At 60.0% G+C, this 25118-nt stretch overlaps 1 protein-coding gene across 3 annotated transcripts in view; it reads right to left on the bottom strand.

The window, feature by feature from the left end:
• Positions 1-25118, bottom strand: part of BSN (bassoon presynaptic cytomatrix protein) — a 75095-nt gene that overhangs the window by 3818 nt on the left and 46159 nt on the right. For all 3 annotated transcript variants that reach the window (XM_040568248.1, XM_040568249.1, XM_040568251.1), the window contains 3 exons: positions 11275-11679; positions 3563-10150; positions 312-2415 (listed from right to left, as the gene is read on the bottom strand). In XM_040568248.1, the coding sequence (XP_040424182.1) occupies positions 312-2415; positions 3563-10150; positions 11275-11679 (9097 nt within the window). The remainder of the gene's footprint in view (positions 1-311; positions 2416-3562; positions 10151-11274; positions 11680-25118) is intronic.

Here is a 25118-nt window from a genome sequence, read left to right on the forward strand (position 1 = left end):
CAAAAACAAACCACAGTCAATCTCTCGCTCCGCAGGTGGGAACGCAGCCCGGGCTGAAGCCATGCAATGAGGCAGGAGAAGGCAAGCAGCTCGTGACACACACAGGGGACAGCCCGCGCCGGCAGGGACGGGATGGGGCACCGCGCAAGCACCGGGCAGCACCGGCGAACATCAAACACCCGGACAAGGACTGGAAAGGGGGGAGGAAGGCACGTGTCAAGCAAACTGAGGCCGTGAGAGTGTCTCTGCAGACGAGCATGCCCCGGGGAAGCGCCATGCTCTGGGTGCTCACCACCATGGGTAGCTGTTACCTTCACTGTCCGAGACAACGCAATGGGAATCATCCATGCCGTAGCCCTCCTCATGCTTGTACGAGTGGTTCCTTGGCACATCTTTGATGTGCTCTTGCACATCAGGCAACGAGTGGCTGGAGCAGAACTGGGAGCAGGGGTCCCCCGATGACTGTGGGCCAGGGCCCCCCGCCGAACGTGACCCCCCCACTGACTTCCCCAGGGGGCTGATGGGGCTCTCCTCCTCCGAGGGCTGAGTGCGGACCGGAGCTCGTCCCCGGCTCTGGCTCATGCTGAGGGATGAGGGTTTGGAGCTGCCCTTCTGGGACCTCTCTGCGCCCTCCCGCTCGTAGGACTTGCTCCGGCTGACTGTGTCACGGCCAGAGGACTTCTCCAGCCCATAGCCAGAGGAGCGAGTTCTGCTGCCAGCAGAGTAGACCCGCTCCTCCTCGTCCACCAGGTCCCGGCTGGACACGCCATAGTACTTCTGCTGCTCGTAGACATTCTTCTTGAGGCCATAGGTAATCTCGTCCTGCAGCTTCTTGGCCCTGGAGGCCACATTGCTGCTGCTGACCGATGTTGTCACAACGTAGGAGGCCAGGTCTGACTCCACGTCTTTGGCTTCTTCTATGGGAGAGAACTTGGAGATCTTCTGCTCCATGCCCTGCTTCCTGTGCTTGCTGCGCTTAGAGGAGACGACGGCGGGTGCCAGATTCTTGGACGAATGCTTTGGCAGTGCCACGCCGGAGCCATGCTTGTCCGCTCGCGAGGAGTGCCGGTACTCACCATCCCCGTAGTAGTAGGAGCCCGCAGAGCTCCCCGACACCCTGCCGTTGCTCTCCACACCCCGGTGGTAGCTGTTCTTCCCACGATGCTCGGGGCCGTGGTGGTCATAAATATCCTCCTCGGACTCCTCCTCTGCTTTGGCATAGCAGCAGGGCCGGCTGGAGCCCTCGGCATCCCCCAGCTCACTCTTCTCTTTGCCGTGGCGGCCGTTGGCGCCCGTGCCCACCGGCTCCGCTTTCTGCCCATCCACTGCTGGGCTCTCCTTGGTGAGTTCGCTGATGTCCTCGATCATCACGTAGTTACGGGGGATGTTCTGCTCCAGGCTGGTGTAGAGGGATTCAGAGGAGAAGCTGGCTGACGGGCCCTGCGTGACTCCAGCTCTCTCAGCTGGACGGGCCTCGGGTGCCTTGTACTGCTCGTAGCCACTGCTCACTGCTGCGGCGCTGAAGGTGGCGTCGGGGACGGCGGAGGAGCTGGTAGCCGTGCCGATGACCTCGTAGTTGGTGGGGATCTTCTGCTCCAGCTCAGCCAGCGAGGTCTGCCGCGGCTTCTGGTGCGTGTCTGACGGGCTCTGGAAGAGCGCGGGCTGCGCTGCAGGCACACCGGCTGTGCCAGCGAAGGCGCCCTGGGCTTGGTAGGGGTTTTGGGGCCGGAATCCCGGCTGGGCCGGTGTGCCCAGCTCCGTGTATGCGGCCCCGGGGGCCGGGAAGGCGCTGGGTGAGGCGAAGGCAGGCAACGGGGCAGCCTGCAAGCTGTCCTGTGCGGTGCTGGCAGCGGGGAACTGGGGGGGCTGCGGGTGCGTGGGCTGGAAGGCGGGGGGCCCCGGCGGGGCCGGGTAGGGGTAGGCGCTGTAGGAGGCGGCAGCAAAGTCGGGGTACTGGCCGGCGGGCGCGGGGCGCAGGCTGGCGCTGTCATAGGCGGCGAGGCGCAGGCTGTGCAGCTCGCTGTCTGACAGGTAGTCCCGGCGGTCGGCCAGGCCACGCAGGTAGGGGTGGTCCCGCGTCCCCCGGTCCTTCAGCAGCGACTCCTTGCGCTGCGTGATGCCCAGCTCCAGGTACTTCAGCTTGGCGTCGATCTCCTTCTCCTCCTCGTCCAGCTCCGCCTGCTTCTTCCGCAGCTTCGTGGACTCGTGCTCCACCAGCTTCAGGTCACGGTCCAGCTCCTTCAGCAGGCTGGCCTTGGTGACCGGTGCCCCGGGGGGGGCCTTGGGGGCCAGGCTGCCCAGGTAGAGCTGGGGGGTGGCCGGGCTGCCCAGGGGCACGTGGGGCTCCTCAGGCGGCGGGCTGGGCAGCGTGCGCTTCACCTTGCGCGCCAGCGGGCTCGACTGCAGCCCACCCACCTGCAAAGGCAAGGGAAACCCATCAGCAGCGCGGGTGGCGGTCGCCCAGCCCCCTGGGGCAAGGCAGCGCTGCCAGCGTGGCTGTGCAGACCGGACAAAGGCCCCGCACGCGTTCCCTCACGCCCCGAGAAAGCGGCGTTTACGTAAAACTGTAATAAATAGGATGGAAGTAACAGGCAGGGCACTTTCTATGAATAATTAGCAGGAGTGGCAGTGAGCCAAGTGCGAGGCTGGCCGTGGGCGCTCCAGCAGAGGAGCACCGCCGAGCACTACGAAGATCCCTGCGCTTTGCAGCAGGGCTTGGAAATGTGGCAGGAGAGTGGCTGCACGGGGTCTGCTGAGCCAGGGGCTCTCCGAGGGCTGCGTTTCCCTGCTGCACCCCAGGCGGGGCAGCTCGTGTCTGGGGACACCGGGCAGCCCACCCCTTGCTTGCTCTTCCCCTACACTGCTGCAGTAAGGAAGGGCTTTGCCAGGTTGTGCCTTGGTTTCCCCACTTGTGAAATGGGGCTGCTTGCAGATGGGAGCGAGAGCTGCTGCAACCCAAAACTGAGCTGCATGTTGTGCCTGCTTTTCGGGAGAGGAAGGGGACCCAGCTGGGGCAACTGAAAACCCAGGCTTGCCTGTGGGGTGGCAGCTCCCATCCGTCTCTCCATGGACAAGCTGTGCCACCCACGGAGCTCCACGGCCCCCCTGAGTACCCACAGACCTGGAGGAACCTCCTGCTGCTTGGCTTGGAGCCACGTGTCCATGCACACGGGCTGCCATCAGCTGCTGCAGGGAGCCAACCTTTTAAAATATTAATTGCTGCCGCACTAATGAAACTGAAATGGCCTGAGGTGCCTCCTGGAGCTGGTCTCCTAGGGAAAGTCTATTTATTGCAGATCGAGAGTGTGTCAGGCGGCTGCGTGCCCAGCGCTGCCCCTCTTCTCCTGACAGTGCTGAAATGTCATCAAAAAAGGTTCAGCTCGGGTCAGCGTGGTCGGGCACACCCAGGAGGAGGATGTGGAGCGGGGACACACCTGTCCCCAGTGAGGAGAGACGTCCACCAAGAGGGGACGTGGGTGCGTGCGACGCACAGGGACACACTGCTCTGTCAGCGGAGGAACCCTCAGGGCAGGTGCCCGAGCAAGACCCCGTGTGCGTGTACCTGGGTGCCTGGGAGCAGCGGGTGCTGGTAGAGGGAGAACCTGTCCTTGCCGGCCTCCTCCGAGGTGGGGCTGATGGGCTTGGGGTCGGACAGGGAGCGCTGCATGGTCTTGATGGGGCGCGGCAGCGTCTGCTGGCGCTGGGCCGAGTCAGCGAAGTGCTTCTGCGGCGGGACGTGAGCCTTGTTAAGCCGCTCACTGGTGGCGAAGGAGGACTCCAGGAGGCGGTGCGGGGACAGGGGGGACACGGGGGAGTAGAGGACCTGGGGAGAGCGGGGCGGCTGGCGGGTCACCAGCTGGGAGAGGGAATCAGCTGGCAGATGGGACTGGTACCCGATTTCCAGGGGGTCTGGCTTCTTCTTCTCAAACTTGCCCAGGGTCTGCTGCCGGACAGCATGGGGGTCCAGGGGGCCCGTGCTCACCATCTGCATGTTGGTGGAGTAAGGGGTGATGGTGGTGGGCACCGTGAGCTGGGGCACCACAATGCCGGGCTGGGGGGGAGGCTCGGGCTCCGTCTGGCAGGCGAGGCTCTCGCCCCGCTGCGTCTTCTCCGGGGCCGAGATGTACTTGACGATCTCCACGCGGGGGTCGTGGGTGGTGATGTGGATGGAGGGAGAAACACGGAGGAGCTGGTCGGGCTCTGTCTGCACAGAACAGTCGCTGATGGTCTGGATGCCGATGCTGGCCGTGCAGCGTGTGGCGCCGTCCGCCTTGCCCTCGGCGCTGGCCTCAGTGTGCCGTGATGGCCGGGAGCGCCGGCGCCGCACGGGCTGCTCCCACTCCCCGCTGTCCTCCTCGTCCGTCTGCACGCTGCAGTCAGTGCTGCGCCGCGACCGCCGCCGCCGTGACAGCAGGTACCGCTCCTCGCCATCCTCCTCGTCCGTCTGCACGCTGCTGTCTGCTGTCTTCCTTGCCGCCTCCTTCTCGTAGGCGTCCCGCAGCCGTGGCATCGAGTTCCTTTTCTTGATGCCCCGGCCAGGCTCCCAGGGCTCCTCAGCTTGTAGCGACATGTCCGAGGCTGAGCTGCTGAGAGGCCTCTGTGGCGCAGGGTAGCGGGGGCCGGCAGCACCCTCCGGCCCCCCGGGCAGCGCTTGGCTGGGTGGGGGCCACCCCTGCCCGTTGTGCGCTGGGCCCCGTGGTGCCTCAGTGGGTCCCTCGGGTGGGCGGGTGGCAGGCTCGGCAGTGCTGGGGAAGGTGCTCTTCTGCCTCTTCTGCTCCTCCAGCTGCTGCTGCAGCTGGTGCTGCAGCTGGTGGATGTGCTCGAGCTGGAGGCGCTGCTGGGCCAGCTGCTCCCGCTGCAGCGCCAGTTGCGCGTGCCGCTCCTCCTGCTGCTGCTGCAGCACCTGCTGCTTGATGCACTGCAGCTCCTGCAGCTCCCGCTGCACCAGCAGCTGTTCCTTCTCCCGGTGCCGCTGCAGCTCGGCGCGCTCCCGCTCCAGCTCCTCCTGCAGCCGCAGCTGCCGCAGCTTCTCCAGCTCCACGCGCTCCCGCTCCAGCTGCAGCACATGCTCCTGCTGCTTGCGCTGCCGCTCCTCCTCCCGCTCCCGCTCCTCCCGCTGCATCCCCTCCAAGGGTGGCTTGGACAAGGGGGCTGCCTGCCCACCCTCCTTGGCGCCCACTGCCGGCCCCTCGGCGCGGGGGGTAGCCCCCGAGGCCTCTGCTCTCTGCAAGCCAGCAGCGGGGCCGGCGGGGGCTTTGGCGGTGGGGCCAGTGCCTGCCGTGGCACTGACCGGCTTGCCCAGGTAGACGGGCGTCTCCATCAGCGAGGAGGCCGGGAGGCGGCTGGGGGCCGGGTAGCGGTAGAGGCTCTGCGGTGCCAGTGGGACGCGGGGGGTGATGACGGGCACCCTGGCCAGGCTGGCCAGAGGGACGGCGGCCACGCCGGCCGGGCCGTAGGGTCGGTACAGCCCGCGCAGCATGGGTCGCAGCACAGAGGCTGGTTGGGTGGTGATGGGCAGCGTGGAGGCGATGGGAGTGTTGATGGTGGAGTAGATCATGCCGTCAGCCGCCCGCACGGTGGCGGAGGATGGGAACATCTGCCTGATGGCGCCCAGGCGCATGCCGGGCACGTTGTACTGTGCCAGGCTGCCAAAGCCCTGCCGTGCCTCGGGGACATTAGGGTTGAACATCCCGCCGGGTTTTGGGGCCACGGCACCCCCCGGCTGAGCTGCCAGCCCCCCGCTGCCGCTGCTGGGGCCGTAGGGCAGCACGTCGGGGCCATTGGCATGCCGGCCCCCGTACTGGTCCATGGAGTTGAGTGCAGCACACATGCGGCTGATCTCACGTGCAGTCGTGGCGCTGTAGTGGGCCAGGCTGGACTCCTGGAAGCTGGCCAGGTCCCCTCGGGGCGAGTAGCGGTAATCGGAGTAGATATTGGAGGCCGAGCTGTACCTCCTCATGGGGAGTGGGTGGCCCAGCAGCTCTGTGGGCTGGCGCAGGTCGGAGAAGGAGCCGTACTGCAGCCCCTGGCCCAGGTACCCCCCCTCAGCAAAGCCGACGCTGTAGGAATGCTTCATGGTGCTCAAGTCCACGGCAGCCTCACTGGCAGGGAAGGGCTGGTCCCCCTTTGGGGGGTAGTAGTTCATCCCGATTTCGGACAGGTTGGTGTCTGACATGGAGGAGTAGAGCCTCCCAAAGGTGCCGGTGGGGTAAAACTTCTGCTCCTCGTAGAGAGCAGGCGCTGGCTGCTCCCGGTACGGGAAGGTCTCCGGCAGTTCCGGCTCCCTGCTGCCATAGAGGGGCCCACCAGCCTTCCTGCTGGGGACCGCATCCCCAGCCTTCTTCTCCGGCATCTTGGAAGTGGGGTTGAACGCACCAGTGCAGCTGCTGCCGAAGGGGAACTTGTAGACCATGTCACAGCAGGCCACCTGGCTCTCCGCCTTCACACCCGTGAGGTCCAGCACATTGGCTGGGGGCTCTTCCTTCAGCACTTTGGTCACCGGGCCGCCTGCCATGTCCTCCACCTGCACCATCATCACTTGGGACTTCTTCCCTCCCAGGGCAAGGAGAGGGCTCTGGGTCTTCAGCTCCACTGGCACTGCCCGGTACAGCTCCGAGCCCTGCTCCTGTGGGAACGGCTGAGGGAGGCCGCTGACGCTCTGCGCGATACTGGTCTGCGTGATGAGCACATCCTTCTTCACCATTTGGCTGGGCAAACTGTACCTTGAGAACTTCGCCTGGGGAGGAGCAGCCGGCTCGGGCTTGCCAGCAGGCGTGGGGCCAGCTGCCCCGCTGACTCTAACCGCGCCCGTCTGCACGCCCTGCTCTACCTGCTTCACCTGCGCCAAGCACACCGGGCTGCCGGTTCCCTGCCCAAAGTCCATCCGGCTCTGGAAAGGGTCTCCATAGACCACGGGCTGCTTGGGCTGGGAGATGAGCATCGGGGAGGCGATGGCGAGGCCGGCAGTGCTGGCGGCTGCAATGATGGCATGGGGCTGCTCCTGGGCGTTGAGGTTGATGATCAGGGGCTGGATGGCCGTGGACTGCCGGCTTGGGATCTGGTCCAAGGTCAGGCAGTACTTCCTGGCCTCGGTGGCCAAGGAGGTGAGATCCATGCCTTGGTCTGTTATGATGATGGGGGCGGACTTCAGAGCAGTTCGCAAGTCCACGGCACTACCACTCGGCACCTTGGGCCCCGGCTCGACCCGGGAGGTGCCGGGGATGGAGGAGATGCGGCACAGCGAGATGTTCTCTGCCGGGAGCGCTCCCCAGCCGTACAGCCCTGCGATGCTGTCGGCACCTGAAGTCACAGGCACCTTCTGGGCTTGCTCCTTCCCGTGCTGCGCCCGGACGTATGCACCCGGCGGTTGCTCCGGCTCCTGGCCGTACCCGTGTGGAATCAGTTGCCGGCTCGTCCTGGTGGGAGACGAGGTGGGGGATGCAGAGGAGCTTGGTGGCTTGGTTTGGCTGGCTGCGTCAGCCGCCAGCGTGATCAGCATGAAGGGCGCGTCCTGCGAGGACTGCTGCCGGGCCAGGCGAGGCGAGCCTGCCCGGTGTGGCGTCTGCGTCCCTTGGGCCACCATGGGGGAAGAGGCAGAGGTGCCAGTGGTGGCAGGGATGTCATAGGCAAGGAGGGGGCTTTGCGTCTGTGTGGAGAACTCGGCAGTGGACTTGGTGGTGGGGCCAGGAGGCACGGCCACCCTGGGGACAGCACGGGTGGGACTCTGAGTAGGAGACGTTGGTGAGAGCGGGGGGCTGGAGCTTTTGAAGAATGGGTACGTCTTGGCCGGTGGGGGCTTGCTGTCGCTCACCGCTTGGAGCTTCTCTCTGGCCATTTGCACGCTGGTCTCAACCGCTGCCTTGCTTCGGGAGACATCCTCCGTCTGTGAGCCATAGCTGATGGAGCTCTTCACTGGGCCGTAGCTCCTGGCGGGTGAAGCTGTGGCCTCTGGAGAGCTGTAGATCTGTGCTGTGCTGGCGGGGCCGGCTGCCGTTGTTGTGACTGCGCTGGTACCTTTGCTGTAGGCGTAAGGAGCTGTCAGGGGCTTGGGACCTGGGCTGGGCACTGCTGGGGCGCTCTGGAGCTTGGCCCGGTCCTGTCCTTCTTTTGCAAAATGCTGCGTGACCTGGACATCAGGAACGGCCTTGCTGCCCTCGGAGGCAGAAAAGGAGACAGGAGCAGAAAGCTGTGTGGGGCTGGTCCCAGGGGTGAGGGGACCCCCGTTCTGCTTCATCAGCTCAGCATACGCGCTCTCAGCGTTCAGAAAGTGCTTTTCCTGGTACGCTTCTTCCTGCCCTTTCTTTTTGTCTCCCTGCTCCAGAGCCAGGTCAAACGAGGAGGACTGGTGCATTCTGGCGATGCTCTGCGAGGTCTGCAGGATCTCCTCGTACACCGCACCCGGCTTCGACAGGGTGCCCGGATAGTCGGGCTGCGAGGGGTGCGCGGGGCTGCCCTCATACCCGTACTCATCCACGTACTGGTACTCGAAGCCGTTCTGCCCCTCGGTGCCGCGGTACCCCACCTGCTGGTAGGTGCTGCCATAGGAAATGCCCTGCTGGGCCTGCTGGATCTGCTGCTTCTGCATCATCTCTGCCTTCCTCATCATCTCCTCGTAGGCTTCCTCAGCGCTCTTGAGGGGCTTGCTGGCGGGCTGGCTGGGGCCGCTCTCCACCTTCTCGGTTGGGGAGTACAGCGACATGAAGGTGGGCAGGTTGTACTCGCTGCCCGACTTGTACAGCTTGGAGGCCACGGCGTCAAAGCTCTCAGCCTCCGAGTCGATGGAGGGTGAGTACTCAGAGCAGGAGGAGCGGTGCAGCTCCTCCATCTCCGCTGCCTGCCGCAGCTCCTCAGTGGGGGAGGCGTCCTCGATGGGGGATAGGTTGCTGGGGGGAGTTTTGGAGCGCTCCCTCCTCCGCTGCGCCCTCAGCTCCTCCTTGTCACGCTTGGTCTTGCGTGCTGTGCTCCGGATGCGCTGCTGCTCCACCTCCCGCATCTTCTCCTGCTCCCGCAGCAGCTCCTCTTCCTCACGCAGCTCCTCCTCCTCCGATGAGTCCTCGATGGTGGGCAGCAAAGGGCCATGTGAGCGGTGCCGAGCCTTCCTCTGCTGCTTCACCTCCTCCAGCCGCTGCCGCCGGCTGGGGCTGCTGTCACTGTCCTCCTCCAGGGAGGAGATGGAAGTGGGCGAGGTGCCCGAGGTGTAGCTGGGCGTGGTGGCCGGCAGGGTGGAAGAGTACTCGCCGCGGGAGCGCTCCTCGGGTGAGCCCGTCAGGCTCTCCATCTCCAGCTCTGGCTCCCGCTCCAGGCTGGTGTCCGCATCCTGGCTCATCTCCATCTCCCTGCCGTAGCCGGTCGTGCTGTTCAGCTCAATGGTCTTGAAGCGCCGCAGGCCCCCTTGGGACGTGCTCATGTCGTCGCCCTCTGCTGCCTCCAGCTCCTTCCTCTCCTCCTTGTACAGGCTGCTGGGGCCGTGTGGCAGGTGCCTCTTGGCCAAGGGAGGCTCTTTGCTCTTCTCTGCGTCGGCTTTAGAGGCGCTGTACTTGGTGCGCCCATAGCCCCCGTCTTCCTCCTCCTCCTCGAGGTTGTCCTCCTCTGCACTCATCTCCAGGATCTGCCTCCGCATGAACTCCTCGTCGCTCACCTCCTCCCGGCCCTTGGGGTGGGTGGGCACTGGGGAGAAGCCCCCCTCGCTGCTGTCCTCCACGTAGTCGTGCCGCAGCTTGCTGCCAAACTCATCTGAAGACTCCATGCTCTCCCGCTGCTCCCTCTGGTTCTCCCACTCCAGCGAGTCCTCGTCTTCCTCCAGGATATCCTCCAGCTCCTCGTCCGAGTCAAAGGCTTCGGGGGTGATGGAGAGGTACCGGGGCCGCTGCCGCTGTCGCTGCTCCTCCCGCTGCTCCGAGCCCTTGCTGGGCTCTGCTGGGGCCCCCTGACCCTCCAGCAATGGCCTCATGCTGCTCTCCAGCTTGGTGAGCTCGGAGGGGCTCGGGGGGCTCTGCCCCGCCAGCCCCGTGCCGCTCAGCTTCTCCTCCTCCTGCTGCACCAGCCCCGTGATCTCGCTCTGCGAGCTGGAGATGCCGTCCGAGGAGTAGCCGGTGTCGCTCAGGCTCTGGGGGCTGCGGGACAGGTCCGGGGGGTAAGGCTTGCCCACATCCTACAGGTGAGAAGGAGAGCAGCGTTAGACCCCACGAGTGCCCCAAGTGGGAGGGGGCTCTGGGAACCCCCCCGTCCCCCACCCCACCCGATAGGAAATACCAGAAGGCTGGCTATGGTGATATTCTTTGTTTTGTATTAAAGACCCAGCGGTGGCTGAGCTCAGATGGGATATTTATGGCCACGGGCCCATCCCCGGGGAAGGGGAGAGCTTTGCCTCTGGCAGCAGTGGGAGCACCGTAACTGCTCCGGGGCTTAGGGCAGGAGGCAGAGGCTGCTCCGGGGTGCGCTGCCCGGCCCGGCTGGCACGACCCTGCGGGACAGCGGCCTCGCTGGCAGCAGTGCTGGGGCCGGCAGGCTTCGAATGAAATTTAATTTCCCTGATTGACAGCCCTGCAAAGCAACCTAGAGAAACAAGGCAGTCCCCAGGATCCTCGTTAGATGCCAGCAGAAATAAATGTGACGTTTTAATTGACGGCACAGTTAAGCAGCGCTGGGGCGAGACTCAGCGCTGTGCCAGGGAGCGGGGAAAGCACCCGAGACTCCACGAGCAGGAGGCCCCACGGATCCCGGGGGATTTACGAAGCATCAGTGGGGCGAGGAGTCTCTTCCCCAAGGGCTGTGATGGCAGGGGGCAGCCAGCCCCCTGCCCGTGGGGGACATTGTGAAGGCAGTTTCAGTGATGGCTCCTTAGGGAAAAGCATCCCAGTGCAGCCAAGCTTTTCCCCAAAGAGTATTCAATTAAAGAGGAAAAAAAAAAAAAAAGGATTGAGGAGCTTGAAAATGTCGTTTTCTGCAACACAAGCTGGAAATGTTTTGAAGGGAGCTTTTCATTTAACGACACATTCAACTGCCCTTCAAAATCAATGGGCCGAGGAGTACCTGAATTGTCGCGTTACGCACCAATTAATGTAATCATCCTAAAACGAAGGCACCTATCGCACACTGCTATACAGCGTGTGAAATTCCACAGCAGCTTGGAAATTTGGAAACCGTTTTGTTCTGGCCTCACCGTTTATCTAAAGCACCTAAGCGGGAGACAAGAGGGTCTGACAGCAGGCTCTCTGTTCTGACCTGGCACAAAGTGGCTGCGGGGAGGACAGAGCACAGGGGCAGGGCGCTTACCTCCTGCTCCTTCACCCTCTGTGCCTCTGGAGGCGCCCGTCCCACCTTGCTCTCTCCCTCCGGTTTTGTGCTGATGCTCTTCCCTTTGGGTGCTGGGGAAGGCTCTGGGGCAGCTTTGGGCAGCGGCTTCTCCTCTGCTGGCGCCGGGGGCTTCTTCTCCGGGGCAGGGCTGGGGGCCGGGCTCTGTTCGGGCGCCCGCAGGCTCCTGGCGGGCGAGGGCTGGCGGTCGGGTGGCGCTGCCGGCTCGGGGGGTGCCGGTGCCCGGGGGACGGCTGGCGGCGGCTGGTGGCGGGGGGAGCCACTCGCAGGTTGCTTCGGTGCAGGCATCGGCATCGGGGCAGGGTCCGCCAGGCTCCCCTCCAGCAGCCGCTGCGTTTGGCAGTTCAGACACAGCCATTCGTTTTTCTGCAAGGCACGGAAAGGAAGAGCTCTGTTAACGACCGGGGAGCCTCGTGCCGACAGGGTGTCCCTTCCTCCTATGACAGGATTTCCAACCCCTCTGCTGCCCAGACCTCAGCAAGACCAAGGACCTTCAGCACAGGCAACACGCCAGGGGGTTGAGCCTTGCTAAGCACTGGAAACCAGGGAGAAATCCTCTTTCTCCCATCTAGACCGAGAGTGAGAAGTCGTTATTGCACTTCTTGGCAACATGAAAATCATTCTCCCTTTATTTGCAATCTCTTTATTGTCCTCAGTGTTAATGGTAAGGACTAGATTTCGCACTGACTACACCAAAGCACCTTCAGCATCTCTCCAAGGGGGAACAAACCCAGTCTGATCCTGCCTTTGGCTCCAGGTTTGCTGCCCACAGGCTGGGGATGCTCAGCCCTGCCGGCTCCTTGCCTAAAAGCAGCTGAAAAGTCCCGTGGAAATGAGGAGACTGCTGCTTTCTGGGCTGCTAAGTGGCTGACCACACATCGGAGGAATGCATCGCGCACCCAAAGCAGCGCACTGGGCACTGAAAGCAATGCATCGCGCATCGAAAGCATCGCACTCCGCGTGAGGAAGGACCACCCGGGACAATTCAGGAGGAAAAGTCTGGGTCCCCCAGCCAGGCAAACCCTCACTGCCATAGCCTGCTGAGGACGAGCCCAGAGGAGCAGGTGCTGCCCCCACCCCGTTTTTCTCTGCAGCTCTCTGCTTCGCCTCCAGCAGTGCCAGCGCTGGTGGCTTCGCCCTGCCTCACTGCCGGCACTGCTCCCTCCTGCCGCGGGGCTGTGCCGAGGCTCCCTCTGCTCCCTGCTATCGACCAGGACGGCAGTGCATCGCGCTGCTGGCTCCTGCAGCCCCCTCCACGCGTGCCCGTCACCGCGGCATCGTGGTGGCCACCATCCCAGCTGACGCTGCCACCACCTGAGTGACCGTGCCGCTGGTGGGTCCCATGCGGCTTCTCCCTTGCTCTGATTTATTTTCCTTGCTACGATAGAGGAATAGAGGTTTAATAGCATAATCATAACGCTTAAGGATCGTTTTTCTAGGTTATCAGAAAATACTGGGTACATGAGCACATAAAAAACTTCCCAAAGATATTACCCAAAGTACACGCTGTGCGGAAAAGAACAAGACAATCTTGTCTAGTGAAGCTCTCAGCAAGAGCCGTCATTTTATGACCTGGAAAAAGCAGCTTGCAGCTGGGGCTGTAAGTGGCAGAAAGCCTGCAGGGAGGAGGCAGGAGCCCTGCACTAATAGATCAGAAGCACTCTGCCCCTCTGAGTTGTGAAAGGACTATTTTTACCCACACAGGAATGTCCAGGAATAGGGCCCTGACATTTGCTTTACTTCTGATGTTTCATCATTTAAAATCTTTTTTTTTTTTTCGTTCTGTGAACAGCCAAGTGCTCAAAGTCATTCCTTCCCACTCCGCCTTTTGCGTTGAGCCGTCGCTTCACGGCAGCCGAGCTGCAGGAGGAGCGGCTGGAGAGGAGCTCCCGGGCTGCCGGAGAGGTGCTTGTCGGCCGGAGCAGCCTGGGAACGATGCTGCTCGGGGGGCTGCAAGCTGGCTGTGTCCCACAAAGGGAACGTGACGGCTGCTCTGCAGCTTGCAGTGCCCGGGGACTCGGAGTGGGCTTCCCACGGACGCTTCTGGGCTCGCTGTCACCTCCGCAGCGCTCACCTGGCCCAGCTGCAGCCTTCCAGCCCACGCTCGGGCGCAGGAGGTCTTCTTCTGCGAGGAAGGGTCTGGTGGGCTGAGTCCTGCCACCCCTCCTGACCCCGCAGCAGCCCCTGCTCTGCTGCCTGCTCTTCATAGGAGCATCTTCAAGATACCCTGGGGCTTTGGATGGCCATAAAAAAAAAAGGAGGGCCTTAAAAAAAAAAAGCTTACAGCATGGTAATATTTAATTACTGCTTAATCAAAGAGAAAGTCTAATTAAGGGGTAAGTGCAGCCTATTGTATCTTACTGATTGCATTTGTCTCCTTCTGTTTCAGAACTGGCTCTCATCACTTTGCCTCCGAATCAGATCTCCTTGCCACACTCTGCCGTGTAATTATTTCAGGCGGTGGAAGAAAATGTAATTGTCTGCCACAAATCGAACCCCTTCCTCACGGAAATGCCCGGCCTTCCATTTGTCTTTCAGGAATACCGTTTTTTCCCTGCCAGAGCTCCCCGCGAGGGGAGGCACGGCGCAGAGGGGAGGACGTGGCTGTGCCGGGGACAGCCGGGCCTGGCTCCTGCCCGCGGTGCCGTGCCCGCTGCCAGCTGGCTCCTGAGGATGCTGGAGGCGATCAGCCCACCTGGGACAGCGCCCACGCGCGTGATGCCCATCCTGCCCAGCCCGTGCTGGCCACGCAGCTCTGGATGAGGGGCTGGGCACGGCCGCTTCAGCCCTTTTGGGGCAAACTGGAGGACCAGGTGAGCGTGGGGTGATCCTGGCTGCGGGGAGCGCAGGAGGGCTGGCTGGAAGCACGCTCCCTCCGGCAGCCGTCCTGGCCGAGGCAGCTCCCCCCTCGCCATCCCGCTCCAGCAGACGTGACGGGGCTCTTTGTGGAGCCACAGTGGGAACCGGAGAAGGGAACGATCTCTGTTAAAAATAGCCCTGCCAAAAACATTGTGGAAGTCGCGCTTTGAAACGCCACTCGCCTTCGATGGCGAGCAGGAAGGCTCGTGCACAGGGAGGAGGCAGCACTGGGGGAGGTCGCACGCCGGACCTCAGCCTTCACTCGCTGTGAGGCTGGGCCCCAGGGATGCCGGTGCCAGGCACAGTTCGCTTTGCACCATCTCCTTCTGGCCCTTCCTTGGTTCTGGGATCCCAGAGACCTCTGCAGTCCCTGGCACAGGGCCACGGGCACCTCCCAGCCACCACGGCCAACACGGCTCAGCCAAATGCACAAGACACCACCGTGCGACGAGCAGCTGATCTGCTCATAAATCCACAGAAGGTTACCCAGATCCCGTGACGGTAACAATCATCGGGCTGGGCTTAGTGCTTTACACTTCCCAACCCCAGAGTTGCGGGGAGGTGCACGGGGACGGCACGGGGCAGAGGCACTTGGGCATCCGTCTTGGTGCTTGGGGATGCTGCAGACTTGGTCCCAGGCTGGAGCCACAGCGGGGCACAGCTGCCCCAACCAGCAGGGCCTCGGGGGAAGCTGAAAACAGGCATTGTCACAACAGCCCCACATACTGCAGCTCATCAGCCTCAAGAGGCGAGGGGCTAATTTTCACAGCACTCATAATTGCTTCGGGGGGCGCGGGGCCAGCAGCAGGGTGCTGCAGTACTGCGGCGCGGTGCCCGAGGCCCCTGCCCAGGGGACACGCGCGCGGTCCCCTCCCCGGGCTGGCACCCGCTGGCAGGTGGCCAAAGCCGCGTTCGCCAACCCCTAAGGGGCTGGCACCCAGCAATTGTTTTAATCCACTAATGGGCAATGACAAAACTGTAATTAACGACAATAGAAGCCTTCCTGCATCATTTTGGTCAACATCACCGCCTGGCAAGTTAATTAAATGCTGAATCCCCCGGCGCCGGCAGGGTTTGTTTTAATGATGGAGCCGGCGAGCTCCAGCGCCGCCACGCCAGCAGATGCCAGCCGCCCCGCAGCACCCAGACCTGCGCCCCAAGCGCCCCGGCAGAGGCTCAGCAGTGGCTTCAGGCCCACACAGACCCCTCCTGCTTCCTCAGCTCCAGGGCTCTGCCCTTTTATTTGTGCTCCCCAGTATTATTTTACACAGTTGAAGCGATGGATATTAAAATACCGGCACGACGCCTGTACAAAATCAGATAAGCAGCGCGAGGTGTAAGTATCCTACAAGCTGGGTCTCATCTCCCAGCATTAAACGCAGCGAAATCTCCCAAGAATATTTCATTTATTTGCTGACAAGCACTGTGCAGGGCTCATCACTGTGACAGATGGGTGCCTGGGAAATATGGAAAACACTTCTGCTATCTGAATCAAGATCCAAATTAACAGCAAGCATCCTTCCAGCCTTCCCGTTTAGGAGGTCTGCTGGCACCCGCGCCCCTTCCACGCACCCTCCTGCAGCGGGGACGGGGACATCGCCCGTCAGGAACCCAGCTCCCAAGGCTCAGCATCCTTGCGCTAAGGAAACCCAGAGATTTGTCTGTAACGTGAATGCTTTTAGCAGGTTTAAACGAAAGGGGCTGACTCATGCTTCGCCATTAAACACCAGAGCAGTTTCAGACCACCCCCGGCTCCCCCCTGCCACCCATCCTAATTCCACGGCGTTGCACCCAAGCGCTTGGCTGCTTTTCTTCCAGCCCTTATCCACCGATCTAATGAAAGATGTTATCTCTGCCAGCCGCCTCCCCCCGCTCCTCTCAGATGAACACCGGTGCTAATTCATTTCGCTCCCTGGATGCTGCCACCCGAGGGCCGCCTAATGCTTTCCTCCCCTCGGCTTTAGCCCATTATCGCAGCTGAATTCTCCAGGGCCATTCAAAACAATTCCTCTGCGGGCTGCAGGCACCAGGCTGCAAAACCCAGCCCGCCGAGCCCCCTCCCTTTGGCAGGCAGTGGCCCTGGCCGGACTGACCTGTGCCAAAAGGCGCTTCCACGGGTCGGGTGCCAACAGAGAGAAGGGGTCCGATGAGCAGTGGCAGTCCGAACCCGAGCACATCCCCACCGGGGCGTTTTTAGCCTTGTGCGCGCTGCAGCTCTATTGCTCTATTTTGGCTGCCCCCCTAAAGGGTTGGTTCACCCAGTGAGCAACCTGAACGGGAAAGGCTTTGGTTTTGGGGATAGCAGAAGGCTTTGCGATCTCTCATATCAACCACTTGAGATTTTCTTTAGCCTTTCCTGAACAGCAGCCCTGCAAGGCAACTTTCAGCCCAGATGCTGATTTTTGCAGGATGCTGTGGAAGAGGGGAGGCAGGATTTGTGTGCCCCATGAATGGTGAGCTTGCAAACGCAGCAGCATGAAGCTGCAGGCGCCTTCGTCTACAGGGCAAGGCAGCACCGGGACCTCATCCCTCAGCAGAGTTTATTCAACGCTAATTGACTTTATTAGCATGACCTGGGCAAGCATTAGTGTTGCTGCGGCTCACAGATCAGCCTCACCAAAAACCACCGAGGTTATTCCAACCCGTCACTAAATATAGCATTTGACAAGCAACGGAGCAAGGCTTCCCGGCGTCACTCTGTTCTCCTCTATCCCTGCAGCCCCCCCGGCCTGATGGGGCTGATAGTGTCTGCCCGGCCCTATTGCAGATGCGGGCGACACAACAGCGGCTTTCACACCGCAGTACTGTGACTCAAAGCAGGGCACGGTGAGCTCGCTGCAGTCACACATCGCCAGAATGAGCCCTGCCATAGCTTCTCCTTCCCTTTGCGGACGCCCCTGCATGGAAAAACCCCCGCATGGGAACTTTTCCTCCCAATTTCTGCCCTTAAACCCCACCAAGCTGCTCACTTGGGCATCGAGAGGGGACCCAGTGCTGGCCACGGGCAGCGGTGCTGGCCTGCAGCCAGGCAGCATCCACCACGGTCACCACCGCCACATCAGCCACCGAGGGATTAATCCAGCTGAAAGTCTTTGACTGATGAGTAATAGCAACGCTCCTGTTCGTTTTCTTTCGAGGAACGAGCGTGTGCTTGCCAAGTCCGGCTTACTGCGTGACAGCGCCGGTGGGACAAGCCCAGTAAATGCGGGCACGATGGGGAGAAAGCAGCGCGAGAGAAACCACGGAGCTTTCTCCGGGAGGAAAGGGAAGGGGTTCCTGACTCAGCATTTCAGACCCCAAAATGCTCCTGCCAGCACGGGCAGCTGCTTTGCACCACGAAGAATTTGCGGGCCCGTGGCTCGCGGGGCCACCGATGTCGCCTCCGTGCCGTGGTGCCACGCAGGGCACCCACAAAACCCGCGGCACAATCCCTGCTGCCGAAACCCTGCCAGGGAGGTGTCCCCCGCTTCCAGCGGCTGAAACCCCGGGGATTGCAAACGAATCCTTCTGGGACGCTTTATGCGGGCTCTTGAATTGCTCGGTTTTTGGAGTTCACCTCTTAAACGCAGACTGTCTGAGGCAGTTTTCTTCTCCCAGAAACCCAGGGGCTTGGCTGCAGACAGGCTGCACGCTTGTGCAACGAGGGCTGGGCAGGGGTACAGCACCAAGGTGCCACAAGGCGGCATGGGCAGGGATGCTTTGTTCTGACCAGCATCCTTGGGCACCCGTAGCCCGTGCTTTGAGCTGTGATGACCCAAAATCCCCCAAATGTGCCTCTACTCTCTGCCCCCTAGTCATTTTCCACCCACTTCCAAAATTAGCAGAGCCGCATGCGGCAGGAAGTACCTTCTGTATTTACTGAGCTAAAAATCTTCTCGAGTCGCAAGAATGTTTCTAAGTTAAAGGATTTAAACTATTTTGCAATCAAGGAAGCATATTTCCAAACGAGCCCAATTCCAAGTGCTGGGTGCTGTGTGGGCTGTGTGAAGGGGCTGCTAAAAAAGGGTACACAGCTGTCCAAAATTTTGAAACTGGTCCTTTTGGAGAATATATATAGCCATTCCTCCCCACTCAACATATTTCCTTCCAGTTCATTAGATAAAAAAAAAAGAGTAGGATATAGAAGAGATAATTTTGATGCTCTTGGCTCATCTAAAAGCCCCGGGACAGATTCCCAGGGCTGTGGGTGAGCATTGGTCTCTCTGGGAAGGGGCTGTTTGACGGCAGCATCACCGCATGACATGTACATCCAGCAACAGAAGCAGCTGCTGCAGAAATAACATCTGTGCAGCATGGGTGCCACAGGGCTGCTGGGAGAAAACAGCACACCCCAGCCCTCCCGCTGCCCGCAGTTGGGGTTCAGGAGTGCTGCTTCTCACCGGGCCCCTGCTGGTGCTCTGGGACGAGCCAGGCTCCCAGGAGAGGTGGGAAGCAGAGGCGCAGTCAGCCGGCACAGCAGCAGCTGTGGACGTAAACGCAAGTGGGAAAGCCAGCCACTGCCGAGCAGCGCTTTGCTCCTCGTTTATCCCCGCTGTTGTTTCCACGCTGGATGTGCTCCTTTTTTTTTCCTGGTGATTGGCCACTGCCATACGTTTTGTGCTACGCCAGCGCCCCAGCAGCTCCCAGAGCTCCCCGGCTGCAGCAAGCAGGCGTGGACGAGGCTGCCCGGACAGACTCAGCCTCTTGGACATCTTTACGGATAGGGAGAAACAAACCTTCCAGACTGGGCACCTGAGCGTGATACTGAGGGACAAACAGCGCGAGTGCAGCTCTGCGTATTTAAGAAAAGTGCCAGAAAAGAGTAAGAAGAATAGGAGGAACAAGAGAGGGAGTCTCAGCCGCTGCAAGTGCTTTTCTTTTCTCTTTTCACCGAGCCCTGCTATTTCTTCCTCTTTTTTTTTTTCTTTTTATATTGGAGAAAGAGCTAAATTAACTACCAGCTCAGTTCCAAGAGACTGAATCCAAATGGATGAAGAATTAAGAAGATTTTCTATTCGCAATAAAATATAGCCAACAGTATTAAACCAGAAGAGGGTTGGGTCTGTTTTTCAAAGATTAGCTACGGCTGTCCCCAGGAAGGTCCATATTTTCCTATTTTCCTGTAATGTGACATTTATAAAACTATCTGAATCATTTACAGACCACTGATGGACTCGGCGAGGACCCTGCCGGGAAGAAGGGGAACAGAAAGTCTCCAAAGCACTGGGGGCTGCCGTGGGGAGGCACGGCACTCCTTCTTGGGCAGGGTTTCCTGGGGCTGGTGGCGGCACTGCAGGGACATGGGGAAGGGGGTCGTGGAGCTGAACACATCCAGCAGGAGCAAGGGAGCTCCTGGCAGTGCTGGAGGATGAGAAGTGGCAACCACTGACTGCAAAAGGTAAAGGCTGAAGAGACAAAAAATGACAAAATACAATCCCTGCTACGCCAGTAGAAAATATCCCACAAAGTCCTTCAGGATCACCAAGCCCAACCAGCAGCCTGGCCAACCGAGTCCCATCACTGAACCACGTCCCTTGGTGCCACTTCCACGTCTCTCAAATATCTCCAGGGCTGGGGTCTCCCCACTGCCCTGGGCAGCCCATTCCAGTGCCCAGCCGCCCTCTGCGTGAAGAAATCCTTCCTGATGGCCACTCTGAGCCTCTCCCACCGCGAACCAGGCTGCGAGGACCATCAGTGAGCCACGCAGAAGACAGGACGTGGTCCTGTCCTGCAGCAAGCCCAGCAGCACAGAGAGGGGACATTATCCCCCCCATCCATAAAGCAGTAATACATCGTTCGTTTTTGTTCCAGTCGATCCATGTGCATTGTAATTTACTCGGGGAAGAAGTCCTCCTTAAACAGATTTATCAGCCTGCCAGGCAGCCTTATCTTTCACAGCCCACATTATCAGGATGTAGCTCTCAGCCAAGGTTAACAGTAGCGGGAGGATCTCCGAACGCTGTCTGCATAACAAGAATTCTGCAGGAACGCCCAGGGGACGTACACCGGGCCCCCAGGAGCCCCGGCCCCGATCGCTGTCTCTTAGCTCCTCTTGCTGCACGGGCACAACGTTGGAGCAAGATGCTTCGTGCTATTATTTCATGCCTTTGTCACCGTGCCTGCATTGATGGAGTAACTGCTCCTCTCTGGAAGCCGTTGGAACCTGTCCGTGGAAGATTTCAAGTCTGCAGCAAAATAATGCTTGCAAATAGAAACCTAGCAAAACTGCAGAAAAGAACTATAGTATTCTGTTCATTTTTCCGCTAGAAAGGGGGAAAAAAAGCCCATGATAAGCTAAATTTATCTGAAAAATCTTATTTAATCAAAACCTTGCTTTTTCATAGGCACCAGTGTTGACTAAAATACCCAGCCATCCAACGAGCAATTTTCTGCCTCTGATAAAAGCAGATTCAAGCTGTCTGATTGCTCTCTTCTGAGCTGCAGAGAGCCCCACGTCTGCCAGGCAGCAGCCGCTTGCTTGCAAAGCAGAAGAAAATCAGCATCCTCACCGGCTACCCCCCGGGGATCGCTGTGTCCCCCCACAAGCCAGAACAGCAGCAGTGAGGGCAGACCCTGACCACTTCCCTCCTTTGGGGTTTGAACCTATTTCATGCCCGTGATGGATCATTTTTAAAGCACGTTGAAGAGCCATCAGTACAAGCTGATGGCCCACGGTATCTGCGAAATTACATAACATTTTCAGAGTTGTAGAGCTAATGGCAGCCTTTTCCCAGCGGAGATCACCTTCCCCACCGAGGTGGCTGGATGCGCCGCAACCGAGACTCACTGCCTGCACCTCACACCCAGCAGGCGGCTGTCCTACACCCCTGTGGGGGGTGTGTGTGTCACCTTTGGGCTCTTCTGGCTGCCCAGCTTGTGAAAAATGTCACCAAGGGCCTCACCTTCATGCTGGGGGCAGCCCGTGCTACGCAGACACACGTGCATCTTCACAGTCATCCTGGGAGTAACCCACAGCTCCCAGGGATTTCGGCCTTTCCTTTCTTTCCTCCTCCATCATGTTCTATTATTTCTACATGCTCACTTGGCCCCTGCCAGCATTTTTATCCTGAAATCCATGTATTCCTAGATAACTGGGAACTTTAGTTTCTGTTTGACTCCTTTAATTGACTGCTCTTTCAAAAAAAAAAAAACAAAAAAACCACCATAGGCCTTGATCCAAGCCTCAAGATCACGAGTTCCGAATCCAGCAGCAGAAGTATTTTAATTAAACGACCTACCTTTATGGAATACATCAAGTGGTAAGTTTGAAAAATTAACTCCCCTGATCTTTCACGCTTCCGTGCAGGTCAATAATCTATTACAGTAAAAGGCTGCAAAAAGGAACGCAGATGGCTACAGCAGAGACGGATGAGCCCTTTTACTCCCCCAATTACACACATCGTCACCCTCCCGTGCCAGGGCCTTGCGTGCCCTCTTCCATCCCCTTCCCTGCAGCACAGCTCGGGCAGCGCGGCTGGCAGCTCCCACCTGCTGGGGTCCAGCCGGGCCGATCCTGCTCCGGTCCCAGCTCCACCAAAACATCTCGGTGGGTCCGACCTCAGCATCGGCATCTTCAGAACGATAGGTGGCTGCCAGACCCCAGCGTCTGCCTCTTTTCAAGCAGAATCAGCGTTGATAAGCTTCAGCACAATGCTTACGGGCATGGAGGAACAGGGAGCAGGGAAGTCCTGTGCAGCCCGCGATGGGGCTGAGCCGCTCTGACGGTGCAGCCTGATGTCTGCAGCTGCCTGCCGGGGCTGGGGCCGTTATTGCGGCTGAGATCTTTAATCTCAAGATAAAATGAAAATACGGAGCAAGAACGAAGCCAAGAAGCTAAAATGAAATGGTGACATCCACGTAAAATGGTTGCTTTTTTTTTTTTTTAAATTAACAATAGGGCTATTTGCTCGGTTTGATGTGCATCTGTGAAGGCTTCTCCTTCTCCAGCTGCCCTCTCTGCAGCGACAGACGCGCATGGGGCCTCGTCCCCCGCAGTCCAAGGCGGACCCGCGCCGCACGGACCCTCAGCACATCGCAACAGACCCCGTGGTAGGAGGGCTTTGGGGGCACCCCAGAAACCTGCTGCTGCTGCTCTGAAGACTGGGCACGCTGCCCCGACTCCCAGCCCAAAGAAAAGCCCACGTTTCTTACAAACACTGCTGCCCAGCCCCACTTTGCTCTCCTTTTCCTGATGCGCCATTTGCTCTCGGCAAACAGATGACTCTTGGTCATGCTTAACAGTTGCAGGCGAGTCAGGAAATTACATAAAGATGGGAATTTCACAGTTACCTCGCAGACGCCGAGCCCTGTCAGAGCAGCGTGCGTGCTGATGCCCACTCACCCACGCCTGCAATTGCAAGGCGGCACCGGGTGTTGCTCAGCCGTGCTGTGTCCAGCGCCACAGGATGGAACCCGGGGCAGCCCAGAGCCCCCGGGCACCACCACAGCGCTGGCCCTGTCCCACGCTCACGCTGCCAGGGGCTGTTCCCAACCCCATTGCTTCTTTCTTTCCCAAACTAGGCCTTCCGTGAGAATATTTGTTCTCCGCGTCAACTAAAGCCCACTGAAATCCGTACTCTTCTGCTGGAGCAGGCTTGGGAATCGGGTGCTCTTTGGGCTCCGCACGTACAATTAAAAATATCCCACCAAAAAAAACACCACACCAAACCCAAGCCATCACAAAAGACACAGAACAAAGCAGCTGAGATATACAGCATACTTTAAAGTCCTCCCCTCTGAGGAAAAGGAGGATTTGAACTCTCTAATGATGGAATGAAGGGAAGCCACCGCCGCTACCTCCTTGGCAAGCACACCCCGGGGAGGTGGGCAGAGCCCCACCGAATCCTGATGGCAACGTTTTGATATGCTGTGCTCCAAGCAACTCAGGGCAATGAGGCCTCTGGGCCAAAACGTGTGAAAAATGTCGCTACCTGCTTGTAACTTCACCTTTCTGATTGCATTTGCATCGTGAGAAATGTAGGAGTCAGCACGGGTCCTCGCTCTGCCGTACCTCTCTTGCTGCTGAGCGCCAGCCGAGAACCATCCTGCCTCCAGCGCTCACCTCGGGGGTACGGCACGGCCCTGGGAAGGCTTCCAGAAGTTTCATCGTGCCCACGGAGACAGTGGCAAAGGTGCTGCTGGGTCCATTCCCCTGAGGCCACTCCTGCTCCCCAAGGAGAGCAGAAGAAAAGGAATCACAGGATGAAGGAGGCACGAAGGACTGGGGCTTTTCTCCACGTGCTTAAGGTCCCTCGAGGCAAGGTTCGTTTGTAACTGCCTCAAACACATCAGCAAGTCATCACCTGCCCCGGGAGGGAGAGCATGGCCAGGGTGGGGAGCCCAAAGCTGTGCCCAGGAGGTGCCTGTGGTCACGGAGAGCTGCCTCCGCAGCCACCTCTGCCCAGGCACCCCCAGATGGAGGAGCCAAACCCTGCCGTCGGTGGCAGCTCCTTGCCCCTGGGCTGCCACCACGCGAGGGGACCAGCACAGGGCCCCACGTGCCCCACTCACCGCGCCAAGCCAGCGCTCGTGCAGCCCGGCAGGGCCACGTGGGGCTCCCCGAGCACAGCACGCCTCGTCCCCAACATGCTGCCTTATTTTAGCACGCGCGGCAGATGGCAGTGGGAAGATAACGGCGAGGAGCAGAAGCAGAGGAGAAGGCTTCTGCAGCGAGCTCCCTGCTCTGCTGAAGGGTTTCGGGGCGTTTTCGTGGCACTTGCCGGGAGGAGCTTTGAGGCAGCCCAGGGCTCGGGTGGGAACTCCAGGCAAGGAGAGCAAAGATGTGGGAGAAGCTTGCCCTGGTTTTCAAATACCACTTCGCAGGAACAGCTGCCGTTGGCTCAGCACAGCCTCGCAGCAAGGCACAAACAGAAGAACCGAAATAATCCGTGCCAAATGGAGGCAGAGCCCCTGCAAAGGCCCTCTGGGAGCAGCCCTGGCTCCACCAGCTCCTGCCCGTGAGGCTGGGGGGAGCTGGGAGCGCTCCCCTCTGCGGGGCTTCTGCACAACCCAGCCTGAACGCCTCTAGGGCTGCAAGGATCCTCCCTGCCCGAGAGCTTTCAGCCCCCCCAGCCCGTGCGGAGCTGGCGACAAGGCAGCCTGCAGCTCCACGCCCCACCAGGACAGGTGGAGACGAGAGAGCACGATAATTCCTGCAGCCGCGCAGGGCGGACGGGTACACGGCAGCAGCTGCTCCTTTAAAGCTGCTGCTCTTCCGAGCAGGCTGGAAAACTGTTGGAATTGCAAAGTGTTATCGGGGGCTTTAGGAACAGGCTTAATTAGCTGGAACTATTTGCTGCGTTGGTGAATTGCTTCCAGAAGCACCTTGAGAGCTTTTTGGAACCAGGAGAACCTTCGGAAGCGGAAACATTTCTGTGGTGCAGTTACGGGAGCGCCTGGTGACACCTCTGCCCCCCGCAGTTTCTCTCTGCCACACACGCGAGGCAGGCAGATTTAAAAAGAAGTTTTGCATCTCCTCCTGACGGCTCAGGAGGCTCCCCTGGAAATTTCTGGAGCACTGGCGCTGTTGGCATCCTTGCAGCAGGAACACAGAGCAGCCTTGCCAGCTGCCCTCAGCTCCCGGTGCGCTGATGCCACGCTGAGTGCACCCACCAGGCTCCCAGGCCGCCTCACCTCGCTTCCACACCCAGGGGAGGGGTTGCTTGCAGCATTCGCCCTCTTTGGGAATTTCAGGCAAGAGCTGGCACTGAGACTTCGGGGATTTTCAGTGCAGCTCGGTACTTGTGCAGGGCGAGCACCTGCATTTTGCTGGGATTGCAGCAGAGAGAGGAAGCAACAGTGCTCGTTTTGCATGCTGCCCAGCTCTCCCGCCAGGTGCCCTTTCAGGCACCACCGCCAGAACCTCCTCCCAAAGCAGGAGGCGATAAACACTTCTGGGCCACCTTTTCCAAGACTGCAGGCAAGTCTGCTCCAGCCGATGCCAGCCAATGCAGTCTGCCCGCGGCCAC

The sequence above is a fragment of the Cygnus olor genome, chromosome 10, assembly GCF_009769625.2.
Source record: "Cygnus olor isolate bCygOlo1 chromosome 10, bCygOlo1.pri.v2, whole genome shotgun sequence".
NCBI classification, from domain to species: domain Eukaryota; kingdom Metazoa; phylum Chordata; class Aves; order Anseriformes; family Anatidae; genus Cygnus; species Cygnus olor.